The 25,230-nt window shown below is 38.7% G+C and overlaps 1 protein-coding gene across 4 annotated transcripts; it reads left to right on the top strand.

The window, feature by feature from the left end:
* Positions 1-81: 81 nt before the first annotated feature.
* Positions 82-22,829, top strand: SF3B1 (splicing factor 3b subunit 1). Of its 4 annotated transcripts, XM_033064737.1 has the most exons (25): positions 82-176; positions 5,917-6,083; positions 8,021-8,122; positions 8,798-8,912; positions 10,748-10,827; positions 11,934-12,101; positions 12,267-12,501; positions 13,316-13,528; positions 13,940-14,061; positions 14,702-14,899; positions 14,990-15,091; positions 15,624-15,803; positions 16,209-16,295; positions 16,423-16,693; positions 16,961-17,106; positions 17,194-17,340; positions 17,488-17,613; positions 18,002-18,223; positions 18,465-18,647; positions 18,740-18,851; positions 18,940-19,060; positions 19,320-19,451; positions 20,288-20,560; positions 21,036-21,252; positions 22,198-22,829. In XM_033064737.1, exons 1-25 carry the CDS (start codon positions 149-151, stop codon positions 22,354-22,356), a joined length of 3,906 nt encoding a protein of 1,301 aa, XP_032920628.1. In that variant the 5' UTR covers positions 82-148; the 3' UTR covers positions 22,357-22,829. The 4 variants fall into 4 exon arrangements, with proteins under 4 accessions (XP_032920628.1, XP_032920631.1, XP_032920630.1 ...); XM_033064738.2 differs by lacking the exons at positions 82-176; positions 5,917-6,083; positions 8,021-8,122; positions 8,798-8,912 and adding an exon at positions 8,957-10,434; XM_033064740.1 differs by lacking the exons at positions 11,934-12,101; positions 12,267-12,501; positions 13,316-13,528; ... (15 more) ...; positions 21,036-21,252; positions 22,198-22,829 and adding an exon at positions 10,379-10,434.
* Positions 22,830-25,230: the final 2,401 nt, after the last annotated feature.

Below are 25,230 nucleotides of genomic sequence, written 5' to 3'. Positions count from 1 at the left end.
CGCGCCGTCCATCAGGCGGTGGGCGGGGCCTGGCACCAGGCCCGCGGGACGGCGGCCGCGCCTGCGCGCTGCGGGCTCTGGCGGCCCCGTGTGGCGGAAGCGGCGGGGTCGCGCCAGTTCCGCCTCGGCGTCGTTGGCGCTGCACAAAATGGCGAAGATCGCCAAGACTCACGAAGGTAAAAATAGCCCAGAAGGCCTCGTGTCCGCGCCCGATGGGGCCATGCTTGGACATCGCCCGCTGCTTGTGTTTCTCCCCGGCTCCCGGCGGCGTCAGGCGCGGCTCGTCGGGCGGAGGCAGGGCGGACCGGGCCTGTGTGTAATGGCGGCTGCGTTCGTCAGCACCGTGCCCGGGCCGGGCGGGGGACGGGCATGAGGGGGAGCTCTCGCTGTGCTGGCGTGGGACGGAGCGGCGGCCAGGCCTGTGCGGGGGAGCTCGGTCGCTAAACTCCCCGCCCCCGGTTCCTGCCGCCCATCGAGCCTCAGCCGGTGCGCTGTGCAAACCCCGCGGTGCTGATGCGCGTTTCGCATCAGAAATGCCGACAGCGCCCGCTTATTCCCCTGCCCGAGCCCTTTGGCCTCGCTAAGCGGGTTGGAGAGGGAGGGAGAGCGGGTGTTGTCGCTGGAAGCCGGCACGGCCCCAGCTGCTACTGAGCCGCCACGGTGCTTGCTGAGAAAAGTGCCCCGAAGGAGGGGAAGGATCGTGAGGGCTGGAGCGTTTTGAGCTGCCATTTTACACAGCCTTCCTGGCGGCCGGGTGTTGACGTAGGAAAGCGGTTCTCTGAGCGATTTAGCGGCTGAGGGCTTTCCCAGGCGGTGTGTTCTTCTCGAAGGTGCCGTGTGCCTGTGTGCGCTGCTGTTTCCAGCTCTTAGGGGGAATCAAAGCTCTCTTTGTGGGCATTGGCAGCGGCTTGCCCTGAGCTTAAGTATTTTCAGGCGCCGGAGGATAATTTTTCGAATTACACTGCTTCTGTGTTTTTGCCTTGGGGTTTTTCGCATGCGTTTCTGTGTACGGTAGGTGATGTGCTGTATTTTTTCTTGATTTATATGCGTAATTCGCTAATCAAAAACTATCGCTGAGTGCTGGTTGTGCACTGTGAGGTGGGCAGGGCGCCCAGGTGTTAATCGTCTTTTAGGTTTTTTTTTTTTGTTTTTTTTTTCTTTTTTCTTTTTTTTTTTCCCAGTTTTGCACTGAAAAACCTTTCAAATGGAAAGCCATCATCTCTCGTGGAAATGGGTTTAGTGTAGTCTTTAACACTACAGACCTGATGTGATTTTAGGGATGAAGAAAAGCTTAAACTGTTGTCTTCACTTTTTAAAAATTTTAATTTGATTTTTTAAAAAAGAATTCTAGGGAACTTTGGTATAATAACAGAAATTGTCTTTTGTTTATCTGCTGTGACATGCTTAAGGGTTGTGTGAGATAGTACCCAAGTGAGTATTACCCATCACAGTGCTCTGCCTCTCCTACTACCTGAAGAGATTTTTGTAGTAAAATTGTTGAGGTTTTTTTTAATGTTTGTTTGCTTTTTGGTTTGTTTTTTTTTGGTTTTTTTTTTTTTTTTTGAGTGAGCTGAAAATTCTTTTTTATAGGAGCAAATGGTGATGCATTGGCTTCGGTGAAAACATCGACGTGCTTCCAGTTGCACAGGTTTTGATTAGTGTTGTATCAGAACAGGTTTTAAGAGGGAGGATAGTTAAAGAAAAAATATGTATGGCAGGGTATGATCACATAAGGGTCTTTCCCAGCAAGGAGGCATTAGCTGAGCAGCTTGATTCTTTTGCTTCCAAGTTCTGTCCTATCTTTTTTCAGTTCCTTACTAATCTTTGGAACCGAGTTGTTTGTTACTAAATCATCTTAAAATATTTTAAATATATGTGTACTCTGTGTTAAATACTTATTGATTGATGTGTTCAGGATACAGCTTGAAAGAGGCATCAAAACAGTTGGAGGTTGTGTCAGCTGCAGTTAAAGGAGAACTCTGTGCTTGAGGCTGAAAAGTAAAGGTTCAAGTGGCAGCTTGTAAAGCTTCAATAAATGTGTGAGCTTTCAATGCTGTTGAAGGTCATTTTTAATATAAATTTTCTTTCTTGCTCAGAAAGGAACAGAGGTCTTCAAACATAATAGGTCTAGCATGTGTAAGAGTGCTAAAGTAGCTAAAAATAAAGCCATGCAAGAGCAAGATAAATGTGCAAAAATATGATAAGAAATGAAATTATAGAACCTGTTTACTCTGGGTCTTCTTTCTTTTTTCAATGTTTAGAGTAGAACTACACGTGTGGTAACAGAACACGTACTTAAAGAAAGCCTCTTTGTGAGCTAGATCTTCAGAGACTTTGAATTCATGTGTGTTGACTTTAATAATATTCAGCATTTATGGTGTGTTGACTTTAATAATATTCAGCATTTATGGTGTGTTTTAAATCAGCTGCACGTTAAAGTCACTTCTGCTAAAATACCTAAATATATAATTGAGTAAAATACAGAAAGGGAATGATCAATAGAATATTATCCTCCTCCTCTTTTTTTTCCCTATATCCCACTCCCTTTACTGTTTCTCTGTGAGTGAAGTTTCCATTATGTCCTGCTTGGCTAAGCCATTAAACAAGTAGTTTGCTTTGCACAATGTGTCTTTAAGCTTTGTGATTACTCTTTCTAATTTGCTTTTTATTGAAGAGCTTTGTTAAATATGGTGTGAGCTTTTGCAAGGAAGTGCCAGCTAGCTCAAAGAAGCTGACACATCTTGAACATCCAAATAGTGTTTTCCACCTAAATATGTGATGCTTTCCAAACACAGGCTGCCTGTGGCCTCCTGGTTCAAGGGCTTTTGTGGAGTGTTCTCTCTAGAGTGTTTCATTTAAAGTGGCACCTGGAGGCTGTGTGGCATTAGTTAAAAATTAGGGTGGCTATCAGTAAGGTTTGTTGAGTCTATATAGACTTTGTTTTTTAGCATGGATAACCCAGCAGGTTTTGCTGTGGGAAAATGAGAGTGCTCCTTACCCTGCCAACAGATCTAATCCCTGCAATTTAAAGGAGAAGGCACGGAGTGAATGAGACCTCTATCCTCTTAATGAAATATAGCTGTTTTAAAAATAATGTTAGAGGACAAGGCCTTGGTATGATAAGTGTTGGTAAGAACTATCAATAGGAAAATGTTTTGTATTGGCACTTCTACTGCAGAAATCCCTCAGTTGTTTTACTTAACTCGGGTGATAGTAGAGGTGGGAGGCCATGCACGAGCAAATCTCTGTGGCCCTTCCTGCAGTGCAGGGGACTCATTGGTGAGTTCTGTGTTCGAGCTGTATGGCCTGGTTGATTCAGGTGTTGGTAAGGCATGATGATCCTGTAGGCAAGGCTTTTTTTGTATTGAGGTTGGTTGCAGCTATGGATGTTCAGTCAGGCCTTAGTGTGCCACTAGAGACGCAGGATGTTTATTCCAGTAACTGCTCTTTGGAAAGAAGGGAAACAATGGGGTTGTACTCTCACATCACCCACTCAGTGCTAATAGTGTTACCCTTGGTAGAGGTGGACACTCCAGGTATTCCCTTCCACCCCAGTACTGCAATGCACCAGGCTGCAAAAGGAACCAGGAGCTTTATCTACTCTGGGAGAAACAGAAATAACTAACAAGTCTGTGGAGGAGGTACTTGAGTTACACTGGATCTGTAGCCATGCCATAGGATGATTCCACAGAAGTGGAATACCTTAAGAGGACACTGTAAGTGCCTCTGTAGGCCATCAGAGGCCTCTGAGAGCTAGAGAAAGATCCCTGATTTGGCAGTAGTTTCTTTCTGCTGTTTCTCCAGGAACTAACACCTTGGGGAGCAATGTATTCCAAGTTCTGGACTCCTAGGGATCCCCATGACTGTGCTGGATTTTAGAGGGAGCAGGATGTACCCGCGGGCAGGGTTCAGCACGTGCTCATGGCCAGCAGTGTGAGGCTTTTGTGAGCTTTCAGCTTCTCATGAGCTTAAGGCATCACAAGTTTCTGTAACACAGAGGTGACTGCAGTTACTCTGCTTTAGAAAGCTGCAAAAGTGCAGTGGAAGCCCTGAAGTGGCTGGAGCAAGATTCTCCTTTATACCTTTAGGGTGTATCTTCTGTCTGTGGGACTCTTTCTGCCAATTTTCTTCACTAGACCAGTGCAGGAATTGCTGATTTGCTGCCAGGTTTATGGTGCTTCACACGAAGTCAGTGTTTCTTTCAGGCTAAGTGAACATTTAGTCCTGCTGCTCTCACTCATAGCTATATGGCAAGGATCTGTCAGGTAAAACTCTGTTAAATTGCCTCTCTAGAAGACATACCTTTGTACAGGAGGCATAATTTGGCTTACAGTGGGTTTATGGTTGTTTGTTGTTGTGGTTTGGTTTTTTTTTTTTTTTTTTTGTTAGTGGCAGTGTGTGATAAGAAAAGGACCTAGCTGTGACATTAAGACTTGAAGTTTGCAGTGTTGACATTTTAAACTTTTAAACTAAGCAGTTGTGATCCAATAATTTGCATTAGTAATAATCTTAGCTTTAAAAAAATCATTCATGTTTTTGTCAGGTTTCCTAGCAGGTGTTGCATAACACTGTATAGTGTCTTTTGCAAGATGGCTTGATGCTAAAAGTGTGTCAAATTTATTCATCCTGAAAAGAGAAGTGAGCAACAGTAGTGAACAATTATTGAATACTCAGGATTCAAGATTATATGTGAACAAAATTTCCTTTAAGTTAATGTAGAAGGCAATACCACTTCAGGTGGGAGAGGGTGAATCCCAGAATTATTGATGTTGAAAGGGTCTTTTACATGAAATACCATGTAATCCCATTCTTCCTCTCAAGAATGATCCTTTCTATTCCTGCAGCCATTAAATTTAACTCTTGAGGGTTTTCTTGGCCATTAAAGTAATTCTTTGACCTAGTTAAATTTACATTGGATAATTGTCTTTCCATGTCTATTAACTCAAAAGTCATGTGAAAACGATAATAATTTTTACACAGCTGTGCCTCAATATACCTACAGTTATATTTGTTGAAGATAGTTGGATTGCTGCAATTTTTTTTGGTGTTGCATTACAACAGATGGGAGGAAGGCATGGTTTAATTTAGTTTCTTGTTATTGGGATTAAGAAGTTAATGTTCTTTCTGAAAGTACCAAATTTTTAAGGTCAAAGATGGCCACCAGAGTTGATTAGAGTCAGTACAAGAATGACAGAGCTCCCATTTGTCTTGTTTGAAGGGTGTTTTGTTAACCAGAAGAATAGTAGTCTTCAAAGATGGTGGTGCAGGCAAGGAATGATGATGAGTAAATAACATTTGAGCTGCCAGAGTGAAAAAAACCTGGTCCTAAGTTTTGGGGTTTTAAAATTAATTTGTTACCCAGTGGCATATTAGAGTTGGGGATTTTTTTTTACTTATTCAAAGATAGTATAACCTTGTGATATCTTAGAAAAAGCAACACAGAGTTGTTTTATTAAATCTCAGTTTTGACATCTTTTGCAGTAATTCTTTTTAACAGAATTGTTTAAATCAGCAAAATTGGTGATAACATTATGAAAGGCTTTTAAAAGTGAGAGGATTACATTTGTTATGCAAGTTTTGTTAGTGTAGTGTTGAGAAATACTGCTGTGGTGTAAATTCCCTGCTCTGCTACCTCTGTCAGAAGATGAGATATGGTAACAGTGAGTTAAATAGTTTGCTTTAAGCCATACAATTGAAGTACTCTGTGCTGGATCACGCTAAGATGTGAGGCAAAGCTGTTTGTGTATACCAGCTTATGAATTATGATTTTGTAGTTTTGTGTGTCACATATGTTTATTTCTTTAATGATAATCTTTGCGTTTGGACAAAAGGTTCTGTTTGCTGTACACAGTAACATGACTACTATGTTTTGTATGTATGTGTAACAATACTTTTGTGTGTATGTCTTTACCCTAGATATTGAAGCACAAATTCGAGAAATTCAAGGAAAAAAGCCTGCTCTTGATGAAGCACAAGGAGTAGGCCTTGATTCCACAGGATATTATGATCAAGAAATCTATGGTGGTAGCGACAGCAGATTTGCTGGATATGTCACTTCTATTGCAGCAACTGAATTGGAAGATGTAAGTGATTTCATTTATTTTGTTTGTTTAGGGCATGCAATGTAATTATTTCAGAATTGATTTTGAATAATTTTTAGTAACAGTTGCTTGAAGTAGAACAAATTTTCATTAAAGCTGTAGTGGACCAAGTATGTGTTATCTGGGAAGCACATAATCTTGGAGGGATTTGGGTTGGAAGGGGCCTTGAAGATCATTTTGTTCCAACCTCCTTGCCATGGACAGGGATGCCTTTCAGTACATCAGGTTACTCAAAGCAACATCCAACCTTGTCCTGAGTGCTTCTCAGAATAGGGCATCCACAGCTTCTCTGAACAACCTGTGCCAGGCCTCACACCCTCACAGAAAACAATTCTTTTCTAATATCCAATCTAAACCTACTCTCCTTCAGTAAGAAGCAGTTTCTCCTTGTTCTGTCACTACAGCCCTGGGTAAAATGTCCCTCTCCAGCTGCCCTGTAGGCTCCCTTCAGGTACTGGAAGGCTGCAGTTAGGTCGCCCTGGAGCCTTCTCTTCTCCAGACTGAACAATCCCAACTCTCAGCCTTTCCTCAAAGGAGAGATTCTCCATTCCTCTAATCTCTTGGTGGCCTCCTCTGGACTCACTCCACCAGGTCCCTGTCCCTCCTGTGCTGGGGCCCCCAGAGTTGGATGCAGTGTCCCAGCTGGGATCTCAGAGCAGAGGGGCAGAATTCCCTGCCTTGCCCTGCTGCCCACGGGGCTCTGGATGCAGCCCAGGGCACGTTTGGCTTTGTGGGCTGTGAGTGCCCATGGCTGGGTCATGTCCAGCCTCTCCTCCACCAGCTCCCCCAAGTCCTCCTTGTCAGGGCTGCAGTTCTAAGTCTGGCTTGTTCTTAATAAATTTTGGTTTGAGAGCCTTGTAGGCCCAAGCATAAGGCAAAAAGTTGTGGCCTGGTACTTAATATTAGCCTTGACTGGAATAATTAACTTTGTCACTGCTGCTGAGATTACAAATTACAGTAAAAATTTAATAAGACTTAGGCCAACAAACTTTAGTGACTATTTTAAGACTCCTGGTTCAAATTTCGGAGCTGTTTTTAAGAATTGGCTTTTTCACTGTGTTGTGTTCTCCTTATGTATCCTGCTTGTAAAATTACCTTATGTTAATTTCTACTGTTAAACATTGGACCATATTTTCAGTTGCAGGAATGGTCAGATCTATAGGCCTTATCATAAGTACGTAGGCAACAACATTTTATACTGGGAGAATTATATTTCTAAGAATGGGGAAGACTGTTTTGTTTAGTACTAGTTGATATGTGAGATTTTTAATTTTTTTCGGTGATATATTTGCATCATCTACAGACTTGTTAAGAACACCTTATTAATAATTTCCATTACTCTGGGGCTCACTGAAAAAGTTCATAGTTTTATGAGCAGTTTTTTTTTGGTTGCTGTAAATAATTGAATAGAAGCTGACTACCAGTGAAGAAGTAGCAAAAGCAAGTGCTTGCTATTGCCACTGTGATTAAGTGTAACTGAGCTGACATGAATTGATCTCTGATTTTTTCACTGTTTCTGAAGCTTTTTATAGGGTTATTAAATCTTGTTCCATATATATAGGTGGCTTATAAGAAAAATAGTTTGAATATCTCTGCACCAATTCTCACAGACCAACTAGGGAATTGTAATGGTAGCACTGATATGAAATGCAGACTTTGTCTAGTTAGTGTAGATAGCATACTTGATTAAATGTCGCATTTGAAGAATACTTGAGCCTTCGCAGTGATATGAGCAATTTTATCTGTTTCACTGGTTTGGGAATAGTAAGAAAAGCTATATGAGAAAGCTTGCTAAAATTTTGAATTACCTATTCTATTTGTCCATTTTCATCTTTTCTATGACCACAGCATGTTCATTTGATGTTAGTTTATCTAAATAAAATACCAGCATGACAAATTCACCATGTCTTTACTGACAGGATGATGATGACTACCCTTCCACAAGTTTGCTTGGCCAGAAGAAGCCAGGATACCACGCTCCAGTGGCATTACTTAATGATATACCACAGTCTACTGAACAGGTATGTCTTAATTGAAGGCACAATAAAATACTCTAGTAAGCATTGAGGAAAACAAGTGTTAATAACAGGTTTTGTTTTCTGGAAATACGTGTTAACAGCTATGGTTTTTTAAATGTTGCTGTAGTCTTGTTACTGCTTTAGTTTGGAATTCCACAGGACAATAAAGATTGGCACTTGTGCATGTAAAGCCAACATGAATGTAGCCACTAAACTATTGAAATTTTTAAAAATTGAAGTCAGATACTTCATTAAAATAACTGAGAAACTTAGTATCTTTTATACTGCTTGTTTCTTAAGGAAAATGTAATCACCTCTGTTTTGTATTCCTGGAGTATTTTTCTGTAAAATTTAAAAGCACAAGAAGTAGCATTAAGTCACCCTGCAAAAAGAAGGGGAAAGGTTGACAACATGAAATGCTTTGATAACAAGTGAATAAACTCTTAAAAAGCCAAATTTTTATCAGAAATTATTTCACAAGAACTGCTTTGTTTAAAAAACTGAAGTTCTAGTTGTGGAAGTAAAATTTAAGTTTGTATAGTGTTTTGACATTTCCTGCATAGTTGAAACAAAAAAAAATTTAAGTCTTTTTAATAATACTGAAAATGAATACAGTACCAGATACTGTTCATATTATTCTTCTTAAATCCGTGACTAACAGGCTTTCTTGGTTTTTAGTATGATCCTTTTGCAGAACACCGGCCTCAAAAGATTGCAGATCGGGAAGATGAGTACAAAAAGCACAGGCGGATGATGATAATTTCACCTGAGCGTCTTGATCCTTTTGCAGATGGTAATTTTTTTTTGGCTTTTCTATACCCTTTATGAAATTTTTGTCTTTAATTGTCTTTAGCCCTTTGATTTCTGTTGGCATGCTTATAAACTTAGTTTTGTTTTAAACATCCCCTTTTCATAGAGATTTGGTTGAAAATTTAGATGCCATATTCTTCATCTTTATAATACGAGTTTTCTTTCCAGGTAGAAGGACAAGAAAATTGTCAATGAGCCATTGCCATAGAAACACAAAGGGTTAAAGGTTTCTCTTTTCATTTCGTTTTGGGTTGTGCGTTGTACTTTGAACAACTTGTGTATTGAGTGCTCAGATTCATTCAGTACCTTGCTAGTTTTCATTCCAAGTTATAGATTTACAGGGTTACTGCTTTTGAAATGCTAGTAGAGCACCTAATTCTTACCATCCTATGTAAATTTTAGGTGGTATAGCTAAAAGAAGCAAAAGCATATATAAGACTTTGATACTATTAATAGTTCAAGTCTGTTCTGATAATTTTAGAATGGAAGTCAGGAGAAGGGGTTTTAGTGGGTCTGAAATTTTCTTCAGGTGAGTGAGTGTCACGTGTGGCAATAAGGTGCCTGTTGGCTTAAAATTAGTAACTATTTTGCAGGTTTTATAAATGAGAATTTCAGCCTGCATGAATTAATAGGGATATTAATTATTTTACTTGCTTAATTGTAATTGATATAAACATGTATTGTCAGAATTCACAGGCCCATACTAACTGTCCTTAATTTCTTTCCTACAGCAGTACTGCTATATGCCAGTCCTGTCTGCATTCTTAAGGGTGCAGTTCAACACATCCTGTGTAGATTATGGTGAAAAAGTATTCCAAAGGAAAGTCCTATCAAAGCTAGTGTCAGAAAGACACAGCCAATTGGGCAGTGATCTTCAGCATAGAAATGTTTAAGAAGTTTATTTTTTTCCCTAAAGTATAATAGCTATACCACTTGTATAGCAAATCTGTGCATTTTTCTTAAAGAGAAGTGTTTTTCTTGACAAGTCTCATTTCTATAAACTTGGGCTTCTTTTAAAGTATTTAAAAATTCAGTTAATGCAAGATACAGAGCATAAAACAACATATGGTGTACAAAACCCATTACCTGTGAGTATTGTTGTGGTGGTGTATGTACTGTATTGCATTCAGATCCCAATCACAAGTGTCTCTTGAGAAGAGAAGAGGGGGAAAATGTCATCAAACAGTATTTTGGGGATTTTTATTTTGTTTTATTTTTATTTTTAATGAAGCCCTGTTACAATATGACACTAGAAGGTCTGTGAGACATGTCCAGATTTGTCAAACTTATAAATGGGTCTTTATGATAGAACAATTTAAACATTACTTAGGTATGCAATAGTTATTTATAGTCAGATAACAAGTAGGATATAACAGCTTACACAAGGTAATGTTTTGATTATAAATATCTTTCCAAAGTGTTACTAATGGTAAAGAGATAATTTTCTAGGCTTCTATTCTGCTGCTTGAAGTCAGAACTGCTGATGGAGACAAAGGCACGAAAGTGTACGTATTCCGGATTAGCAACCCAGGAACCCATCACTTCTGAAGACTCTTAACTGTGTTGTCATTTTATCATTTTTATCGGCTTTAAAATATTTGTTTGAAACTGCAGTAGTTATGTTTGTGTTCAAACAGGTTAAATTGATCAGCAAACTGAATAAACGTAAGATACATGTAATTTTAAAAATTTTCGATCAAAAAGTAAAATTAAATGATCATGGAATAATATAATACTAGAGCAGGACAGTAGAAGTCCATAGTTTCTGCTTATCGTGTACTCATTGTGCTCCATTCCTGTTGCTGTTCTCTTCTGCAGGAGGGAAGACTCCAGACCCTAAAATGAATGCCAGAACATACATGGATGTTATGCGTGAACAGCATTTAACAAAAGAAGAGGTGCGTGGAGGGGAGGGTTTTCCACTTGGACTGAGTGTCATGTTACAACCTTTGAAAGCATGTTAAGAAAGTGGAAATGTAAATTCTCTTGACTTGGTCTTGACTTAAAAACCCCTTTATTTGGAAAATCATGTTCTTCCTATGTTGAAAGTCAGTAGAATTTAAAGATAAAAACTCTAAAACATCTGTTCTATGTAATACTTAAGTAATGCAGGGAAAAATAATCTCAGTATATTTTAATTTGGATTTATTTTTGGTAGAACTTGGATTCCCTCTTGTTTATTTTGTTTCAGAGGAAGAGAGACAAAATCTAACAGCAATTGAGAATTACTCAGTGTGAGAGATGCCTGTGTTTGTGAGCTCTTTGTGTAGGAAAGCCAGGAAGGTTTTAAAAGGCTTTTGATGTTGCAGTACTAATATTGGGTATGAGATTGGCATTTGGTTTTAAATATTAAAAAAAAAAAGGACAAAAACAAAAAATGTGCTTTAAAATTTATTTTAATAGTTAAAAAGATTTTGGTAATGTAAACAGATTTCTTGTATAATACCTACAGTAGCATCTTGCTAATTGGAGCAAGACCTTGTAGTTCTAGTGCCTTCTAACATTGATTTGTCTTAAGTGAGGAATTAGTTCATAATTTTGGCAATCTTACTGCTTATGAATCCATTGATATGTGCAAAACAGTCTCTGTTACTGTGGTGTTTTAGCACTGTCATCTCAGGATTTAAAATAAGAATTTCAGGGCTTTTTTCATGTCATGGGATATCATCCACCTTTAATTTACTGAAGTGGTACTTACTTAAAACAGATGGGTAGTGATGTTAAGGCATATACCTACCAGTGACAGAAACTGATAGCTTTAAAAACTCTCTGTGCATTTGCTGTAAGAATGGCTTTTATTGAAAAATTAATTCAAAAACAGCCCCTCAAATGCAGCTTCTCTGTCAATATAGAGAAATCTGAAAAAGGGTGGCCTTGAAATGAAAGCAGTAGCTAATTGCAGGTTATTTGAGCAAAACCTCAAAAATATAAAAAGATATTGAAAAAACTCTTTTAAAGGTATAATTTGAGGAATTCTTACGGATTTTTTTGTGCTCTTGAACAGAGGGAAATTAGGCAACAACTAGCTGAAAAAGCTAAAGCCGGAGAGCTTAAAGTCGTCAATGGAGCCGCTTCTCAGCCACCTTCAAAACGCAAACGGCGTTGGGATCAGACAGCTGATCAGACTCCTGGTGCTACACCTAAAAAATTATCCAGCTGGGATCAAGCAGAGGTAATGACTTAGTTTTGCTTTAAACTAAGTTTAAAATCAGCTGTCCACAGAAGCTGTCTACAGAAGACGTTTTCAGTGCTAATCCTCTTACTGTACTTAAGAACAACTGGCAGTCTTTTATGGGATAGGATGAGATACTGATACTTTTGGTTTTGTCTTGTGTAGACTCCCGGACACACCCCATCTCTGCGATGGGACGAAACTCCAGGCCGTGCAAAGGGTAGTGAAACTCCAGGTGCCACCCCAGGCTCAAAAATCTGGGATCCAACTCCCAGTCATACACCAGCAGGAGCTGCAACACCCGGCCGGGACACACCTGGTCATGCAACACCAGGCCATGGAGGTGCCACTTCCAGTGCACGGAAAAATCGATGGGATGAAACCCCCAAAACAGAAAGAGGTATTTGTGGCAAACTGGGAGGTGCAGAATAGGTTTTGAATGGTTAATTGTACTGGGTTTTTTCATGCTAAGTAAACAGTGGGCTCAGAAACCAGGCAAGATGTAATTATATTCTGACATCTAGTGGTTGATGTGGGGAGTTGTTCTTGTCTGAGTTCTCAGCTTTGGATTCTACCTGTGTTTGAGTGGCATCTGTGAAAGTATCTCAGTTCAAATATGAAACCACAGTTTTCTCATATCTAATGACTACTGCAAGTTGAGATTTTAATGTATAAAGGACACAGTAAAGATGCACACGTTGAAATAATTTTCATAATGTTTGTGTTGTTTTCTAATTGTTTTGGGTTTTTTTAAGGGGTTGTTATAAAAATAAAATGGAAATAATAATCATTTATAACAATATAAGTAATATAAAAAATATAAATAATATAAAAATTTGAGAAGCCTCTCACTGCCTAATTTGAATTTGACTTTTGTGTTAGAGAACAGTGAAACATTTGTTACCTAATGCTTTTATCAGGGAGTACACGGAGTACTTTGTTCAATTCCTAGAATACCACAGTAATTCTCTTTTTTTGGAATCATATCATTTTATGCTAAGGTTTAGCAAGATGATGACACTTTTTTCATAAAACAAATTCTCTATTGTATATTTTTAGTGTAATGCCTGCATTTTTCAATATTCATGAAAGTAGTCTTTACATTTTGCCTACTGTTTGTTAATTTAATACTGAAAATGGATTTGAATGTTGACAGTACAGTTGGAGTATATACTGTTCAGCTTTCTGAGAAAATTGGGTTTGTTTTTCCTTAGATACTCCGGGCCACGGCAGTGGCTGGGCTGAGACACCTCGTACAGATAGAGGTGGTGACTCCATTGGTGAGACACCAACCCCAGGAGCGAGCAAAAGGAAGTCACGCTGGGATGAAACACCTGCGAGCCAGATGGGGGGCAGCACTCCTGTTCTGACACCTGGCAAAACACCCATTGGTACACCAGCTATGAACATGGCAACCCCTACACCAGGTAAGCTCAGTCCCTTGTCCAAGGTTTCACTTTGTATTGTGGGAATGAAGCATTTCCTTTTGTATTGTCTTTTGAAACAGGCTTCTGCCCAGCATGCTCTCCTGACTGTATGAAAGCTGTCAGTGCATGCTCAGTTTACTATTTTTGTGGCACTGTCCACAGCAACTCATTTCTGGAGAGGAATTGAGACTAAGGTTACATATCTATTGCTTTAGATATATTCTAGATATTTTAGTTTAGTAAAAGAGTTGATAAAACGCTCTGTAAAAGTTTGATATCTTACTTGGCTACAGAGTTCAGGTGCTATGGAAACTTCTACTCGAGAGCATTTAAAAGTTAAGTAAAAAAATCATCTCCTTCTGCATACAAAATGATTTTTTAAAATACTTTTCTTGTTAAATTTGAATATAGGTCACATCATGAGCATGACTCCTGAGCAACTGCAGGCTTGGCGCTGGGAGAGGGAAATTGATGAGAGAAACAGACCCCTTTCTGATGAGGAATTGGATGCTATGTTTCCTGAAGGATATAAGGTAATTCATCTGGATTAAAATATAGCAGACTATGATTATGTTTTTTATCTACCAGGGATTACTGCCTTTTTTTTTTTTTTCCCCAGAAGTAGAATGTTTCACATTGAGTATTGATTATTGATTGTACACACTTGTTTGACTTGGTCACTGATTTATTGTAAATCCCTTATAAAGGTGAGGGTCTAAAGGTGATCTCACAGGCAAATCACTACTGTGCTTCTCAGTGCTGGAAATGCCTGTCAAGGCCAGAAATGTGCTCTGTATGAAGTGATAGAAATGGTAAGTCCAGATGTAGACAAACGTGAAGAGGGTCACAAATACTGAATACAGCAAGTACACTACGTTGATTCAGTTGTTGGAGTGCTTCTTTAATCCTTGGAGACTTCACAATTTATTATTCAAGCTCTCAGCAGTGGGAGTGAGCTTTCTTCTGAAATGTTGTCAGTACAGGATAAGTACAAATACAAGCTGTTAGGGTGAGTTTGTATTGCTGGCAGCATGGGATCTGCTGTATGCAATAACACACAAATCCCCAGACAAATAAAGTGAAAGCTATAACTTCAAGCAATGTCTTGTATTTGATTACCTCTTGTTTTTATATCTGTTGCAATTAAAATGAAGTTTTTTCTTCTTTCTTTAGGTTCTCCCACCCCCAGCTGGTTACGTGCCCATCCGCACTCCTGCTCGGAAGCTCACAGCGACTCCAACGCCCCTGGGGGGGATGACAGGATTCCACATGCAGACAGAGGACCGCACTATGAAGAGTGTCAATGACCAGCCATCTGGCAACCTGCCATTCCTGAAACCAGATGACATCCAATACTTCGACAAGCTGCTGGTAAGGGAGATTGCACTCATGCTGGTTTAACTTCCTGGTTTCTTTTGGTTATGTAGCAATGCCCATTAATTTTTCTGGAATTATTTGTAGGTTGATGTTGATGAATCCACTCTGAGTCCTGAGGAACAGAAGGAGAGAAAAATAATGAAATTACTTCTGAAAATAAAGAACGGCACACCTCCCATGAGAAAGGTAAGATGAATTGTCAGATATATTTATGTAATCTCATTTTTCAAAAATTGGTGTTTGTTTTCAAGTTTAGCTTCAGTTGTCCATGGGATTCTATTGAAGATAGATGATCACCTAAGCTTTGCTATCTGTTGTGGTTTAAACCCAACTAAACTAAGCCCCACACAACTACTTGCTTCTCCCCCCATTTCCCTTAGTAGAATGAAGGAGAGAATCAGAAGAGTAAAAAGTGAGAACTTGTGCACTGAGATAAGAAGAATTTGTTAATAATACTAGTAAAGGAAAATAACAAAAAAAAGGAGAAATAAACCCCAAGAAAAAAGTGATGCAGATGGAAAACAGGGTGTTTGTCATCACACATTTGTGTTGTAACAGATCAGCATGGAATTGCTTGGAATAATTTTGTGTTGGTTGGGGCAAGTATTTGGAAGCCTGTGGATGGGGTCAGTTACATTTTAACTTGGTTCATACCTGTTTTATGATTGTTCAGGGTTGTTTCCTTAGTTTAATTGGCATGTTTTCTGGTTTTGTTCAGGCTGCATTGCGGCAAATTACCGATAAAGCTCGGGAATTCGGAGCAGGGCCGCTCTTCAATCAGATCCTGCCTCTGCTGATGTCACCAACACTCGAAGATCAGGAGCGTCACTTGCTCGTCAAAGTCATTGACAGAATTCTTTACAAATTGGATGACTTGGTTCGACCATATGTACACAAGGTCTGTTGCAGTTTGCTGTTTCATCTCTGATTTCCTCTTCCTGCATTTTGTGTGCATATTAGAAGAGGATGATACCACTTTTTAAAAACATATTTGACTTTCATGTTTCTCAAACAAACTTCCAAGTTTTTATGGTGTGATTGGAGTGTAGGCTTCAGAGTATTGAGGCATAATGTAAATATGATATATGCATATTTGGAGGTGGGAAGGACCTTACCTGATCTAGGTAGTATCTCCAGACTACATCCTCATGTGACTTAAGAAGTATAAAAGCCATTGTAATAGATTTAATTTTTTCCTGATCATTGTAAGGCTTTAAGCTAGAATTAACGGAATCATCTGTTTCATGGACTCTAACAAAAGAAAATATTAGTAAGGAAGTATTAATTTGTTTATCTTTTTCAGATCCTTGTCGTCATTGAACCACTGCTGATTGATGAAGACTACTATGCTAGAGTGGAAGGCAGAGAAATTATTTCCAACTTGGCTAAGGTAAAATTCCATCATTTATTAAAGTACCAAGTTAGCTTTCATGTATCTGCATGTTTATAGGCATGTCAGAACAGTTAACTTTGCTGTTCATAAATCCAATTGGTATGTTTTGTGTTTTGTCCTGCAGGCTGCAGGTTTGGCAACAATGATCTCCACAATGCGACCTGATATTGATAACATGGATGAATATGTCAGAAATACAACAGCTCGAGCCTTTGCTGTTGTTGCATCTGCTCTGGGCATTCCTTCTCTGTTACCCTTCCTGAAAGCTGTCTGTAAAAGCAAAAAATCCTGGCAGGCCAGACACACTGGCATCAAGATTGTACAGCAGATTGCTATTCTTATGGGTTGTGCTATCCTGCCTCATCTCAGGAGCTTGGTTGAAATTATTGAGCATGGTAAGTTCTGCTTTTCCCTTTTTGTTGCCGACTTTATATTTGGAAAATTTTTCTTACCTCAGTAAGGCACAGTAACAGTAAGGTGCTGGTTTTGTTGTTGCTATGACACTGAGAAGCATTTCAGTTAACTCTGAAAAGGGGAATAAAGATGAATAATGGTTCAGTATTCCTGAAAATAACTTAGTCCCTTTTACTCTCCTCCTCTAATTTTGCTATTTAACTTAAATGTGAGTACAAGAAGTGGTACTAAACCCTTCTGTCTTGCAGGGCTGGTGGATGAGCAGCAGAAAGTTCGCACCATCAGCGCTTTGGCCATTGCTGCTTTGGCTGAGGCAGCCACTCCCTATGGTATTGAGTCATTTGACTCTGTCCTGAAGCCCTTGTGGAAGGGTATACGCCAGCACAGAGGAAAGGTAAATCTAAAATACTTTCTTTGGTTTGAACTGAGATGCACGTGTACCTGCTGTAACTTATTAGAAACATATTTTGCATTTAAATAGGGTTTGGCTGCGTTTTTGAAGGCGATTGGTTACCTGATTCCACTCATGGATGCCGAGTATGCAAACTACTACACCAGGGAAGTCATGCTGATTCTTATCAGAGAGTTCCAGTCTCCTGATGAAGAGATGAAAAAAATTGTGTTGAAGGTATGTCAGAATGATAATTTAGCATTGGTATTGAATATGTATTAAAAAAAAGAAAAAATCCAAACAAAAGCAAAAAAATCCCAACCCAAATCACCCACCCCACACCCTACACCAGATTAAAATTGTTGGATTTTTATTTCCTGTCAGGTGGTAAAGCAGTGTTGTGGTACAGATGGTGTTGAAGCAAACTACATTAAAACAGAAATCTTGCCACCCTTCTTCAAACATTTCTGGCAGCACAGAATGGCACTGGACAGAAGAAATTACAGACAGGTATTTTTGGTGTTTTTTTAGCTGGGAAGTAAGTTACAGTAGAAGAAAACTAGAATGTTCACACAGGCTAGGTACTTACTTTTGTCTGTGTCCTGAAACTTGATTTTTATTTGTACTAGCAATTTAGAAGTTGTGTAGCTAAGACTTTTCTGGTTCTTTGGAGGTTATCACAACACATTTTACATCTGTGAATGTCTTCATCAGATGCAGGGTGGGGTGGTTCACCCCATTTGTATTCTTAAAAACACTGTATGATTTCTAAAGGTAAAACTTAGTTTTTTATAGTGGGCTGAACATGTTTCTTCAGACTGGGGACGTTATTTTCAAGATGTAGAAAGTAGTTTTAACTACTTTTAATGTTTGCTTATTTAACATTTCTGTATTTCAGTTGGTTGATACCACTGTGGAGCTGGCAAATAAAGTTGGAGCAGCAGAAATTATTTCTAGAATTGTGGATGACCTGAAAGATGAGGCTGAGCAGTACAGAAAAATGGTCATGGAAACAATTGAGAAGATAATGGGAAATCTGGGGGCAGCAGACATTGATCATAAACTGGAAGAGCAGCTCATTGATGGTATTTTATACGCCTTTCAGGAACAGACAACAGAGGTATGGCCAGCTGTTGGAGTATTTGGTTCACTGTGATTTTAAGCCTGTTACTTATACAGAAATGTGTGCTTGTAAGTTAGATTTTTAGAATCCCTTTTTAAATATCAGTGCTCTAATCAGTGAAATCCAGAAGCAATCTCTGGCATGTTAGCATTTTAAAAGCAATTTTAGATTATGACAAGTTTAGGTAAAATGCACTGTTGCTGTTTGTCTGATTTTCCTTTATTGTTTTTACCCTCAGGATTCTGTGATGCTGAATGGTTTTGGCACAGTGGTTAATGCTTTAGGCAAAAGAGTGAAACCCTACTTGCCACAGATCTGTGGTACAGTTTTGTGGCGTTTGAACAACAAATCAGCCAAAGTCAGGCAGCAGGCTGCTGACCTGATCTCTCGTACTGCAGTTGTCATGAAGACTTGTCAAGAGGTATGGACTTCTCTTCCAGATTTGCTCTAGCAGGTCATAGTAATGAGAGAGGAGGGGAGAATTGTCTTCTAACTCTTTTTACTTGGTTGTAGGAAAAACTGATGGGACACTTGGGTGTTGTTTTGTATGAGTACCTGGGTGAAGAATATCCTGAAGTACTGGGCAGCATACTGGGAGCGCTTAAGGCTATTGTCAATGTTATAGGTATGTTTTTGTATTGATTACTTGGCTGTTCAAGAGCAAAATTTAAAAAAACACCATAAAACTAAATGTGCCTCTTTGAATTCAATAGGTATGCACAAGATGACACCACCAATCAAAGACCTGCTGCCACGGCTGACACCTATTTTGAAGAACAGACATGAGAAAGTACAGGAAAATTGTATTGATCTTGTTGGGCGTATTGCAGACAGGTAAGCTGAGTAATGAGAAAATATCTAACTAACCTTTGTGGGCAATTATTGTAGCAAAAGTTCAAGTTTGGCATCTGGGTATTTAGTGTCACATCTCTTGATATTTCTGAAGAACTTCAGGTATTTAGCAGACACACTGTTAAATTATCTAATAAAGCAAATGCTTAAGCTGTTACCTCTGTGAATAGCAAATGAATAGGTGATTTATTTTAAAACTTTTTGGATCACTGAAGAGATAACTCACTTTATTCTCTTTCAGAGGTGCAGAGTATGTTTCTGCAAGAGAATGGATGAGGATCTGCTTTGAACTGCTTGAATTATTAAAAGCTCACAAGAAAGCTATCAGAAGAGCCACAGTGAACACTTTTGGTTATATTGCAAAAGCTATTGGGTAAGTTGGTTTAATGCTTATCCACTTCTGCACACCGTTACCAAATGTAGTGATGCTTGTTAGTTTGCTGATGGGAAATAGTCAAACTTCTCCATGCTTTATATGTGCAGACGTGGTTTTACTCCTTTTGAAGAATACAGTCATGTATTCTTCAGTAACATAGGATGTTGCACTTCTGAACTAAATTTGTGGACTAATATGGTTAGAGTCTTGTTTGGGAGTAAGAGCTGTTGTCTCACGAATTTTTGGTGCTGTGATGTGCATTCAAACCCTCTTTGTATTATTTCATAAACTTACCTTTAAATAATTTATCTCCTCTCTTTTTTTCCCCCTTCCCCCACCAAATCAGTAGTTTTGTTGATTTTTAAAGGTTTGTTCCCACTAAAGTCATACTACAAGTCAGCACATTTTAGAATGAAGCACAGTTGCCACCTTTATATGTGTTCTGTGAGTGACTGATGACTGACTGCAGATAGAGCAAGCAGCCAACAGTGCTGTAACTGTTCTGCATGCAGGACATAACCTATCTCTGTCAATGCTTATGGTTTTATACAGTCTGTAATTTCCTCTGGGATCAGAGTAAGAGTGGGGAGGCTCTGCTGCCCTCCAGAGTTCACAGGAGGAGGAAAGAAGACAGGGAGAAAGCCAAGTCTAGATAAAGTAAAAAATTTTGGCTGTGGAAATAAATAATTTTTAGTGTTCAGTTTTTTTCCCAATTCTCTAAACTTTTTATGGAGGCTAAGCCATGTTTCTCTATCACTTGTTTGAAGCTTAACTAATTTTATCTAAATCCTCACTGAATCTATTGACATGAATGCCCATGTTGTCTCTTCCAGACCTCACGATGTATTGGCCACACTGCTAAACAACTTGAAAGTACAGGAAAGGCAGAACAGAGTATGTACTACAGTAGCAATTGCTATTGTGGCTGAAACATGCTCACCTTTCACAGTGCTGCCTGCACTCATGAATGAATACAGAGTTCCAGAACTGAATGTCCAGAATGGTGTGTTAAAGTCTCTTTCTTTCCTGTTTGAATACATTGGAGAGATGGGAAAAGATTACATTTATGCTGTTACACCATTGCTTGAAGATGCTTTAATGGACAGGTGAGTGCACTTCTCTGGTACAGTTACCCATGGTCATGTTTTTAAGTATATACCTGATGGTTCATGATAGCAAATATGCATATTGTCCTTATTTGCTAAAGGCTTTAAGTGACCAGCATAATTTGGAAGTCATTATTTGCAAGCAATTTGGGTTATATATGCTCCAATTCTACTAATAATTCTGAAGAGTAAAATTTTAAAAACATCTTCAATGTATCAAGACTTCTATTAAAACTGCTTTTGATAATTGCTGTTGTTGGTGCTTCTGTGGAATTGGAGTGCAGTAATTTGTCAGAAAACTCCCATCTTTTTTCACTTCACTGATTTTTGATACTCTGCCTCTTGCTGTCAGAAAGTATGGCTTAAAAATGTCATTAGTGCTTTCAAAAAAAGTGTTACTGAAAAGAAGCATTATGCTTGTCCAATTATGTTGCTTCTAGGTCTCATTGATTAATACCCAGTGTTCTCTTTGCAGGGATCTTGTACACAGACAAACAGCCAGCGCTGTGGTGCAGCACATGTCCCTTGGTGTTTATGGCTTCGGCTGTGAAGATTCCCTTAATCACTTGTTAAATTACGTGTGGCCCAATGTGTTTGAAACCTCTCCTCACGTCATCCAGGCAGTCATGGGGGCTCTGGAGGGCCTCAGAGTCGCCATTGGGCCCTGCAGGATGTTACAGTACTGTTTACAGGTATGGCTTTGTGTGTGCTGGGGCAGCAGAGAGCACTTGTCAGGCAGGACTTCTTTCAAGAGACAAAAAAGATGATTTCCAGCAAAGGAAAAACTGACTTTTTTCTCCAAAGTACTATCTAAACAGGGTATTCTGTGCCAAGGACTTGAATAGTGGAAATTGGCAGTAGACAGAGGATTTGGTATAGGGAGATAGCTGATTACATCACAGAACTCGTGTAGAAAGAGCAGGTAACTTAAAATATGAGTTGACTAAAATAGCCTGGCACTTTGATTTCTAAATTGGAAGCATCTCACAGATTTTGAGAATGTGAACTAATGACTGGGGAATTAATTAGCTGTGGGAGGGGTTATGACAAGTAGTCAGTGAGATAAATAAATGAGAGGATAGGATTAATAGTCATGATTTATCATTAGCCAGGAAAAACAGAGACATTTAGGAGAGTGCAGCACAATAAAACAGTGCTTTGATTAAACTTAGTATTGCTAGCTAAATACAAGACAGTTCAGCTTCTCTAAATGTGAATGGGGTGGTAAAATCTGAGAGCTCCTTTTCTGTGTAATGGCACATGGCACAGTGCCTGTGTTGGCCGTGGAATTAAAACTCTCCTAACAGATGGGGAGCAAGGATTAAAGTAACGCAGGTCAGTGTAGAGAAAGTGTGACAGCATTTTAGTAAAAAATTGCAAATAGGAAATGTCACATTTTTGCAGTGTGGGGACCTCAGCATGAAGATACTGACATCAGTAGGAAAGTGAAAATCTCTTGCAATGTATATTCTTGCAAGTACTGTTTGTATTTTGTTATTGCATAGAACTGGTTTTTTCTAGAGCCCGTCTGGTCTGCCCATTTATTGAATGCTTATTTTGCAACGCCTGATTTAATTCAATAAAGGAACATTGGAACTTCAAGCTTTGATTATATTTTGTTCTGTTCTGTTTTCTAGGGTTTGTTTCACCCTGCCAGAAAAGTCAGAGATGTTTATTGGAAGATCTATAATTCAATCTACATCGGATCACAGGATGCTCTGATAGCACATTATCCAAGAATCTATAATGACGAGAAGAACACCTATATTCGTTACGAACTTGATTACATCTTATAATCTTATTGTTCAGTTGTTTGTGTTTAATGCACAGCTGTTGTTCAGTTAAATGCTTCGGATTTCATGATGTAAAATTTTAAAATTTTGGAGATCAGTGTAGAGCTGGTCAGAGGCAGAGCTAGGTATCCAGTAGCATGATTTTTTAAATATGTCCTTGTTTTTTGATGTTAAACAGTTAAAAGCCAGTAGTGACCAACAAAACAGTGATTACAATGTACTGGAGGGATTTTGTTTTGGATCCATCTTTATGAAGATTTAGATTTCATTCCTTGTGTTTAAAGGGGAAGTTTATTTGAGAAATAAACATTTGTGTATAAAAACTAATTTGTGTGTGGTTTTTGGACAGAGGGGCTTGTAAAGTAAGTCCCTTTTGATTAAGTATTTGTTCATGTAATGAATAGGTGGTAAAAACACTTTAACCCTTTTTGTCATCCACTAGCTTTTGAATAAATAAGAAAAATGTACCAACTGTAGTTAATGTGTGTATCTTTGTCGTGCAGTAATGTAGCTGTAGCCTGGCTGATGGTTATAGCAGTATCAGTTTATTTTCATGGAAAAAGTAGTATTTAATTGCTTGTTGTTACTTCTTCCTATGCAGTATCCTGGTGGACCTGGCTTGTTAAACTTTCAGAAGTTCTTAGTTTTATTGTAAATTGTATTTGTAAAATCAGTTGTGAAAATTATGCATACTGATCATACTATGTTTGAAAAGCCAGATATTTATACGCTGTGCTATAATTTTGTTAAAGAACTAGGAAAGTTAAGTCTCCAGCACCTTAGGTGAGGCAGTTTCTAAGAAAAGCATTCTGTTTTCTCATTTGCTTTTTCTGTGTGTACTACAAAGAAAAAGGTCTTGCTATCAGTAAACCCAAGAATAAATGATTTTGGTAGTAGTGTATACCTTGTTTGTAAGGTAACAGGAGGCAGTAGCTGGCTATCAGACACCTTGTTCTGCAAGTCCTTGATTCAGTGATTCATTTCTATCTTAGCAAGTTCAGTGCAGTGGTCTTATCTGACTTCTCTGCTGTTTTACATAAATGTGAGAACCTTTAACTGTTGAGCATATATGAAAATTTCACCCTACCTTTCAGGTCTATTTTTTTTGTTAGGGCTTGAGATGGCACAAAAGCAACTTGGAACCCTTTTGTTAATTAGGGTGCTACTTTGTTGGGAAAGGGGAAAAGTGGCTTTTTTCAACAGTGAGTTGTTTTCTGAAACTCAAGTAAATACCAGCTGCAACTTCTTGAAGTCTTTATTGCTGAACTGTTTCCTCTGAGAATAAGGTGCATTCTAGTCTATTTTTAGTGCTTTGTCACTGAATAATACTGTTTGTATTACAGAGAGCCTGCCATCTTCATTGCCTCAGAAGTTCTGCAGGACAGAACCAAGCAAGTGCCAGTAGAGAGGGAGGAGGGCTGAAAAAAAGCACTGAGTTTTGAGAGATGAGCCAAAAGATCTGAAACAGGTAGGAATGGATGATGGCTCCTGACATCTAGATATGTTTCAGCAAATTCATTGTTCTTAGAAGTAAGTGGAATTGTAAAAATTTGCTCAAAGTGGAGGGGAGCAACTTCAAATTGTTCTCATTTTTGTATTTTTGAAACTCATCACTTTTGAAGCTCAGAAATACTTTCATAAGACTTTTTGAGGAAGAGGAAGTGTTTCCCTTGTTTCCTGAGGAAGACAGAAAGGGAGAAGAACTCTTTGATGAAACAGAATTGTACATAAAACTGTGATGTTCATGTTTGGGTTTTTTTGCTATCCCAAGTATCTGGTATGAAATTAAATTTGAAGTGGCAGTAATTAAGTGCAGTTCTTGACATGTGGAGTCATCAGGAAGCATTTTTATCCTTCTTGGGACTGTGGATCTGTGGAATTCTTACCTATAGAGGCCATCTCTGAATCATAAATTGATGGGATTTTCTGGGAGCCTACAGCAGCTTGTGAAGGATTTTGCTTTTGTTGTTTAGCAGCCACACTGAGTCCTATTCAGCACAGGAAGATTAAGGAGGAGATTTGGGGGAAATAAATAACTATGTAGATATGACATGTGTCCACCTGTAGACAAATGTGTTTGTTTTCCAGTACAAACTGAAGTAACTAATAAATAGGAAAGTTTTACTCTGAGGTGGTGGCTGGTATTCACCTGCAGACCTCTGGTTCTGGACAACAAAGACCAAGGAGTTTAAATGAATGGAAGGATTTGGATCACTGCTATTTAAATTCCTTTAATGGATAATTAATTGTGCCATTAATGCAGAAAAGCAGGCTAAGTGAACAAAACATCTGCTGTTTTGCTACTTGTTTATAAAATGGGAGATGTGCCATGGCTTGGCAACTGAGAGCTTAACCTAGTCACAGAATTAGTGTGATATTTGATAAATGCAAGTAACAAGCATAAAATCTGCATGTCCAGACAATCCTTCAGCTTCCTTAATTAGGTTCTCTTTTAAAGGAAACCAAGTTCCTTTCTAGTTGTCCTCCAACCCCCTTTCTGGATTTACATAGAGCTCCTAACTTAATCAGTGAATTGCAAGAGAAGCTTTAAGGACAGAAGCATCACTGACAGTTGATTCTCCTGAACAGGCTCACCCAGTATGCAGAAAGAGGAGGAGACACCTGTAAGAAAAAAAGGTATGTGATTTTATTTTTATTTTAATATAGTTTTTAAAATTAATTACAACTATGCATTTGGATGGGGGCAGTGAATTAGGAGAATGTAAGTCATGCTTCTTTGGGCTCTTACTAGTTTAGACTATTGTATTTTGCCACTTAATGTGGGTTCTGATTGCATCTGATTTTTTTTCATTTGTCTTTTTTAAAGGAAAAAAGGATGCCAAGGGTTGTATATACCTAAATTTCCTTATAGTCTAA

This window comes from Catharus ustulatus, chromosome 7, assembly GCF_009819885.2.
Source record: "Catharus ustulatus isolate bCatUst1 chromosome 7, bCatUst1.pri.v2, whole genome shotgun sequence".
NCBI lineage: Eukaryota > Metazoa > Chordata > Aves > Passeriformes > Turdidae > Catharus > Catharus ustulatus.
This window is presented reverse-complemented; position numbering and strand designations above follow the sequence as displayed.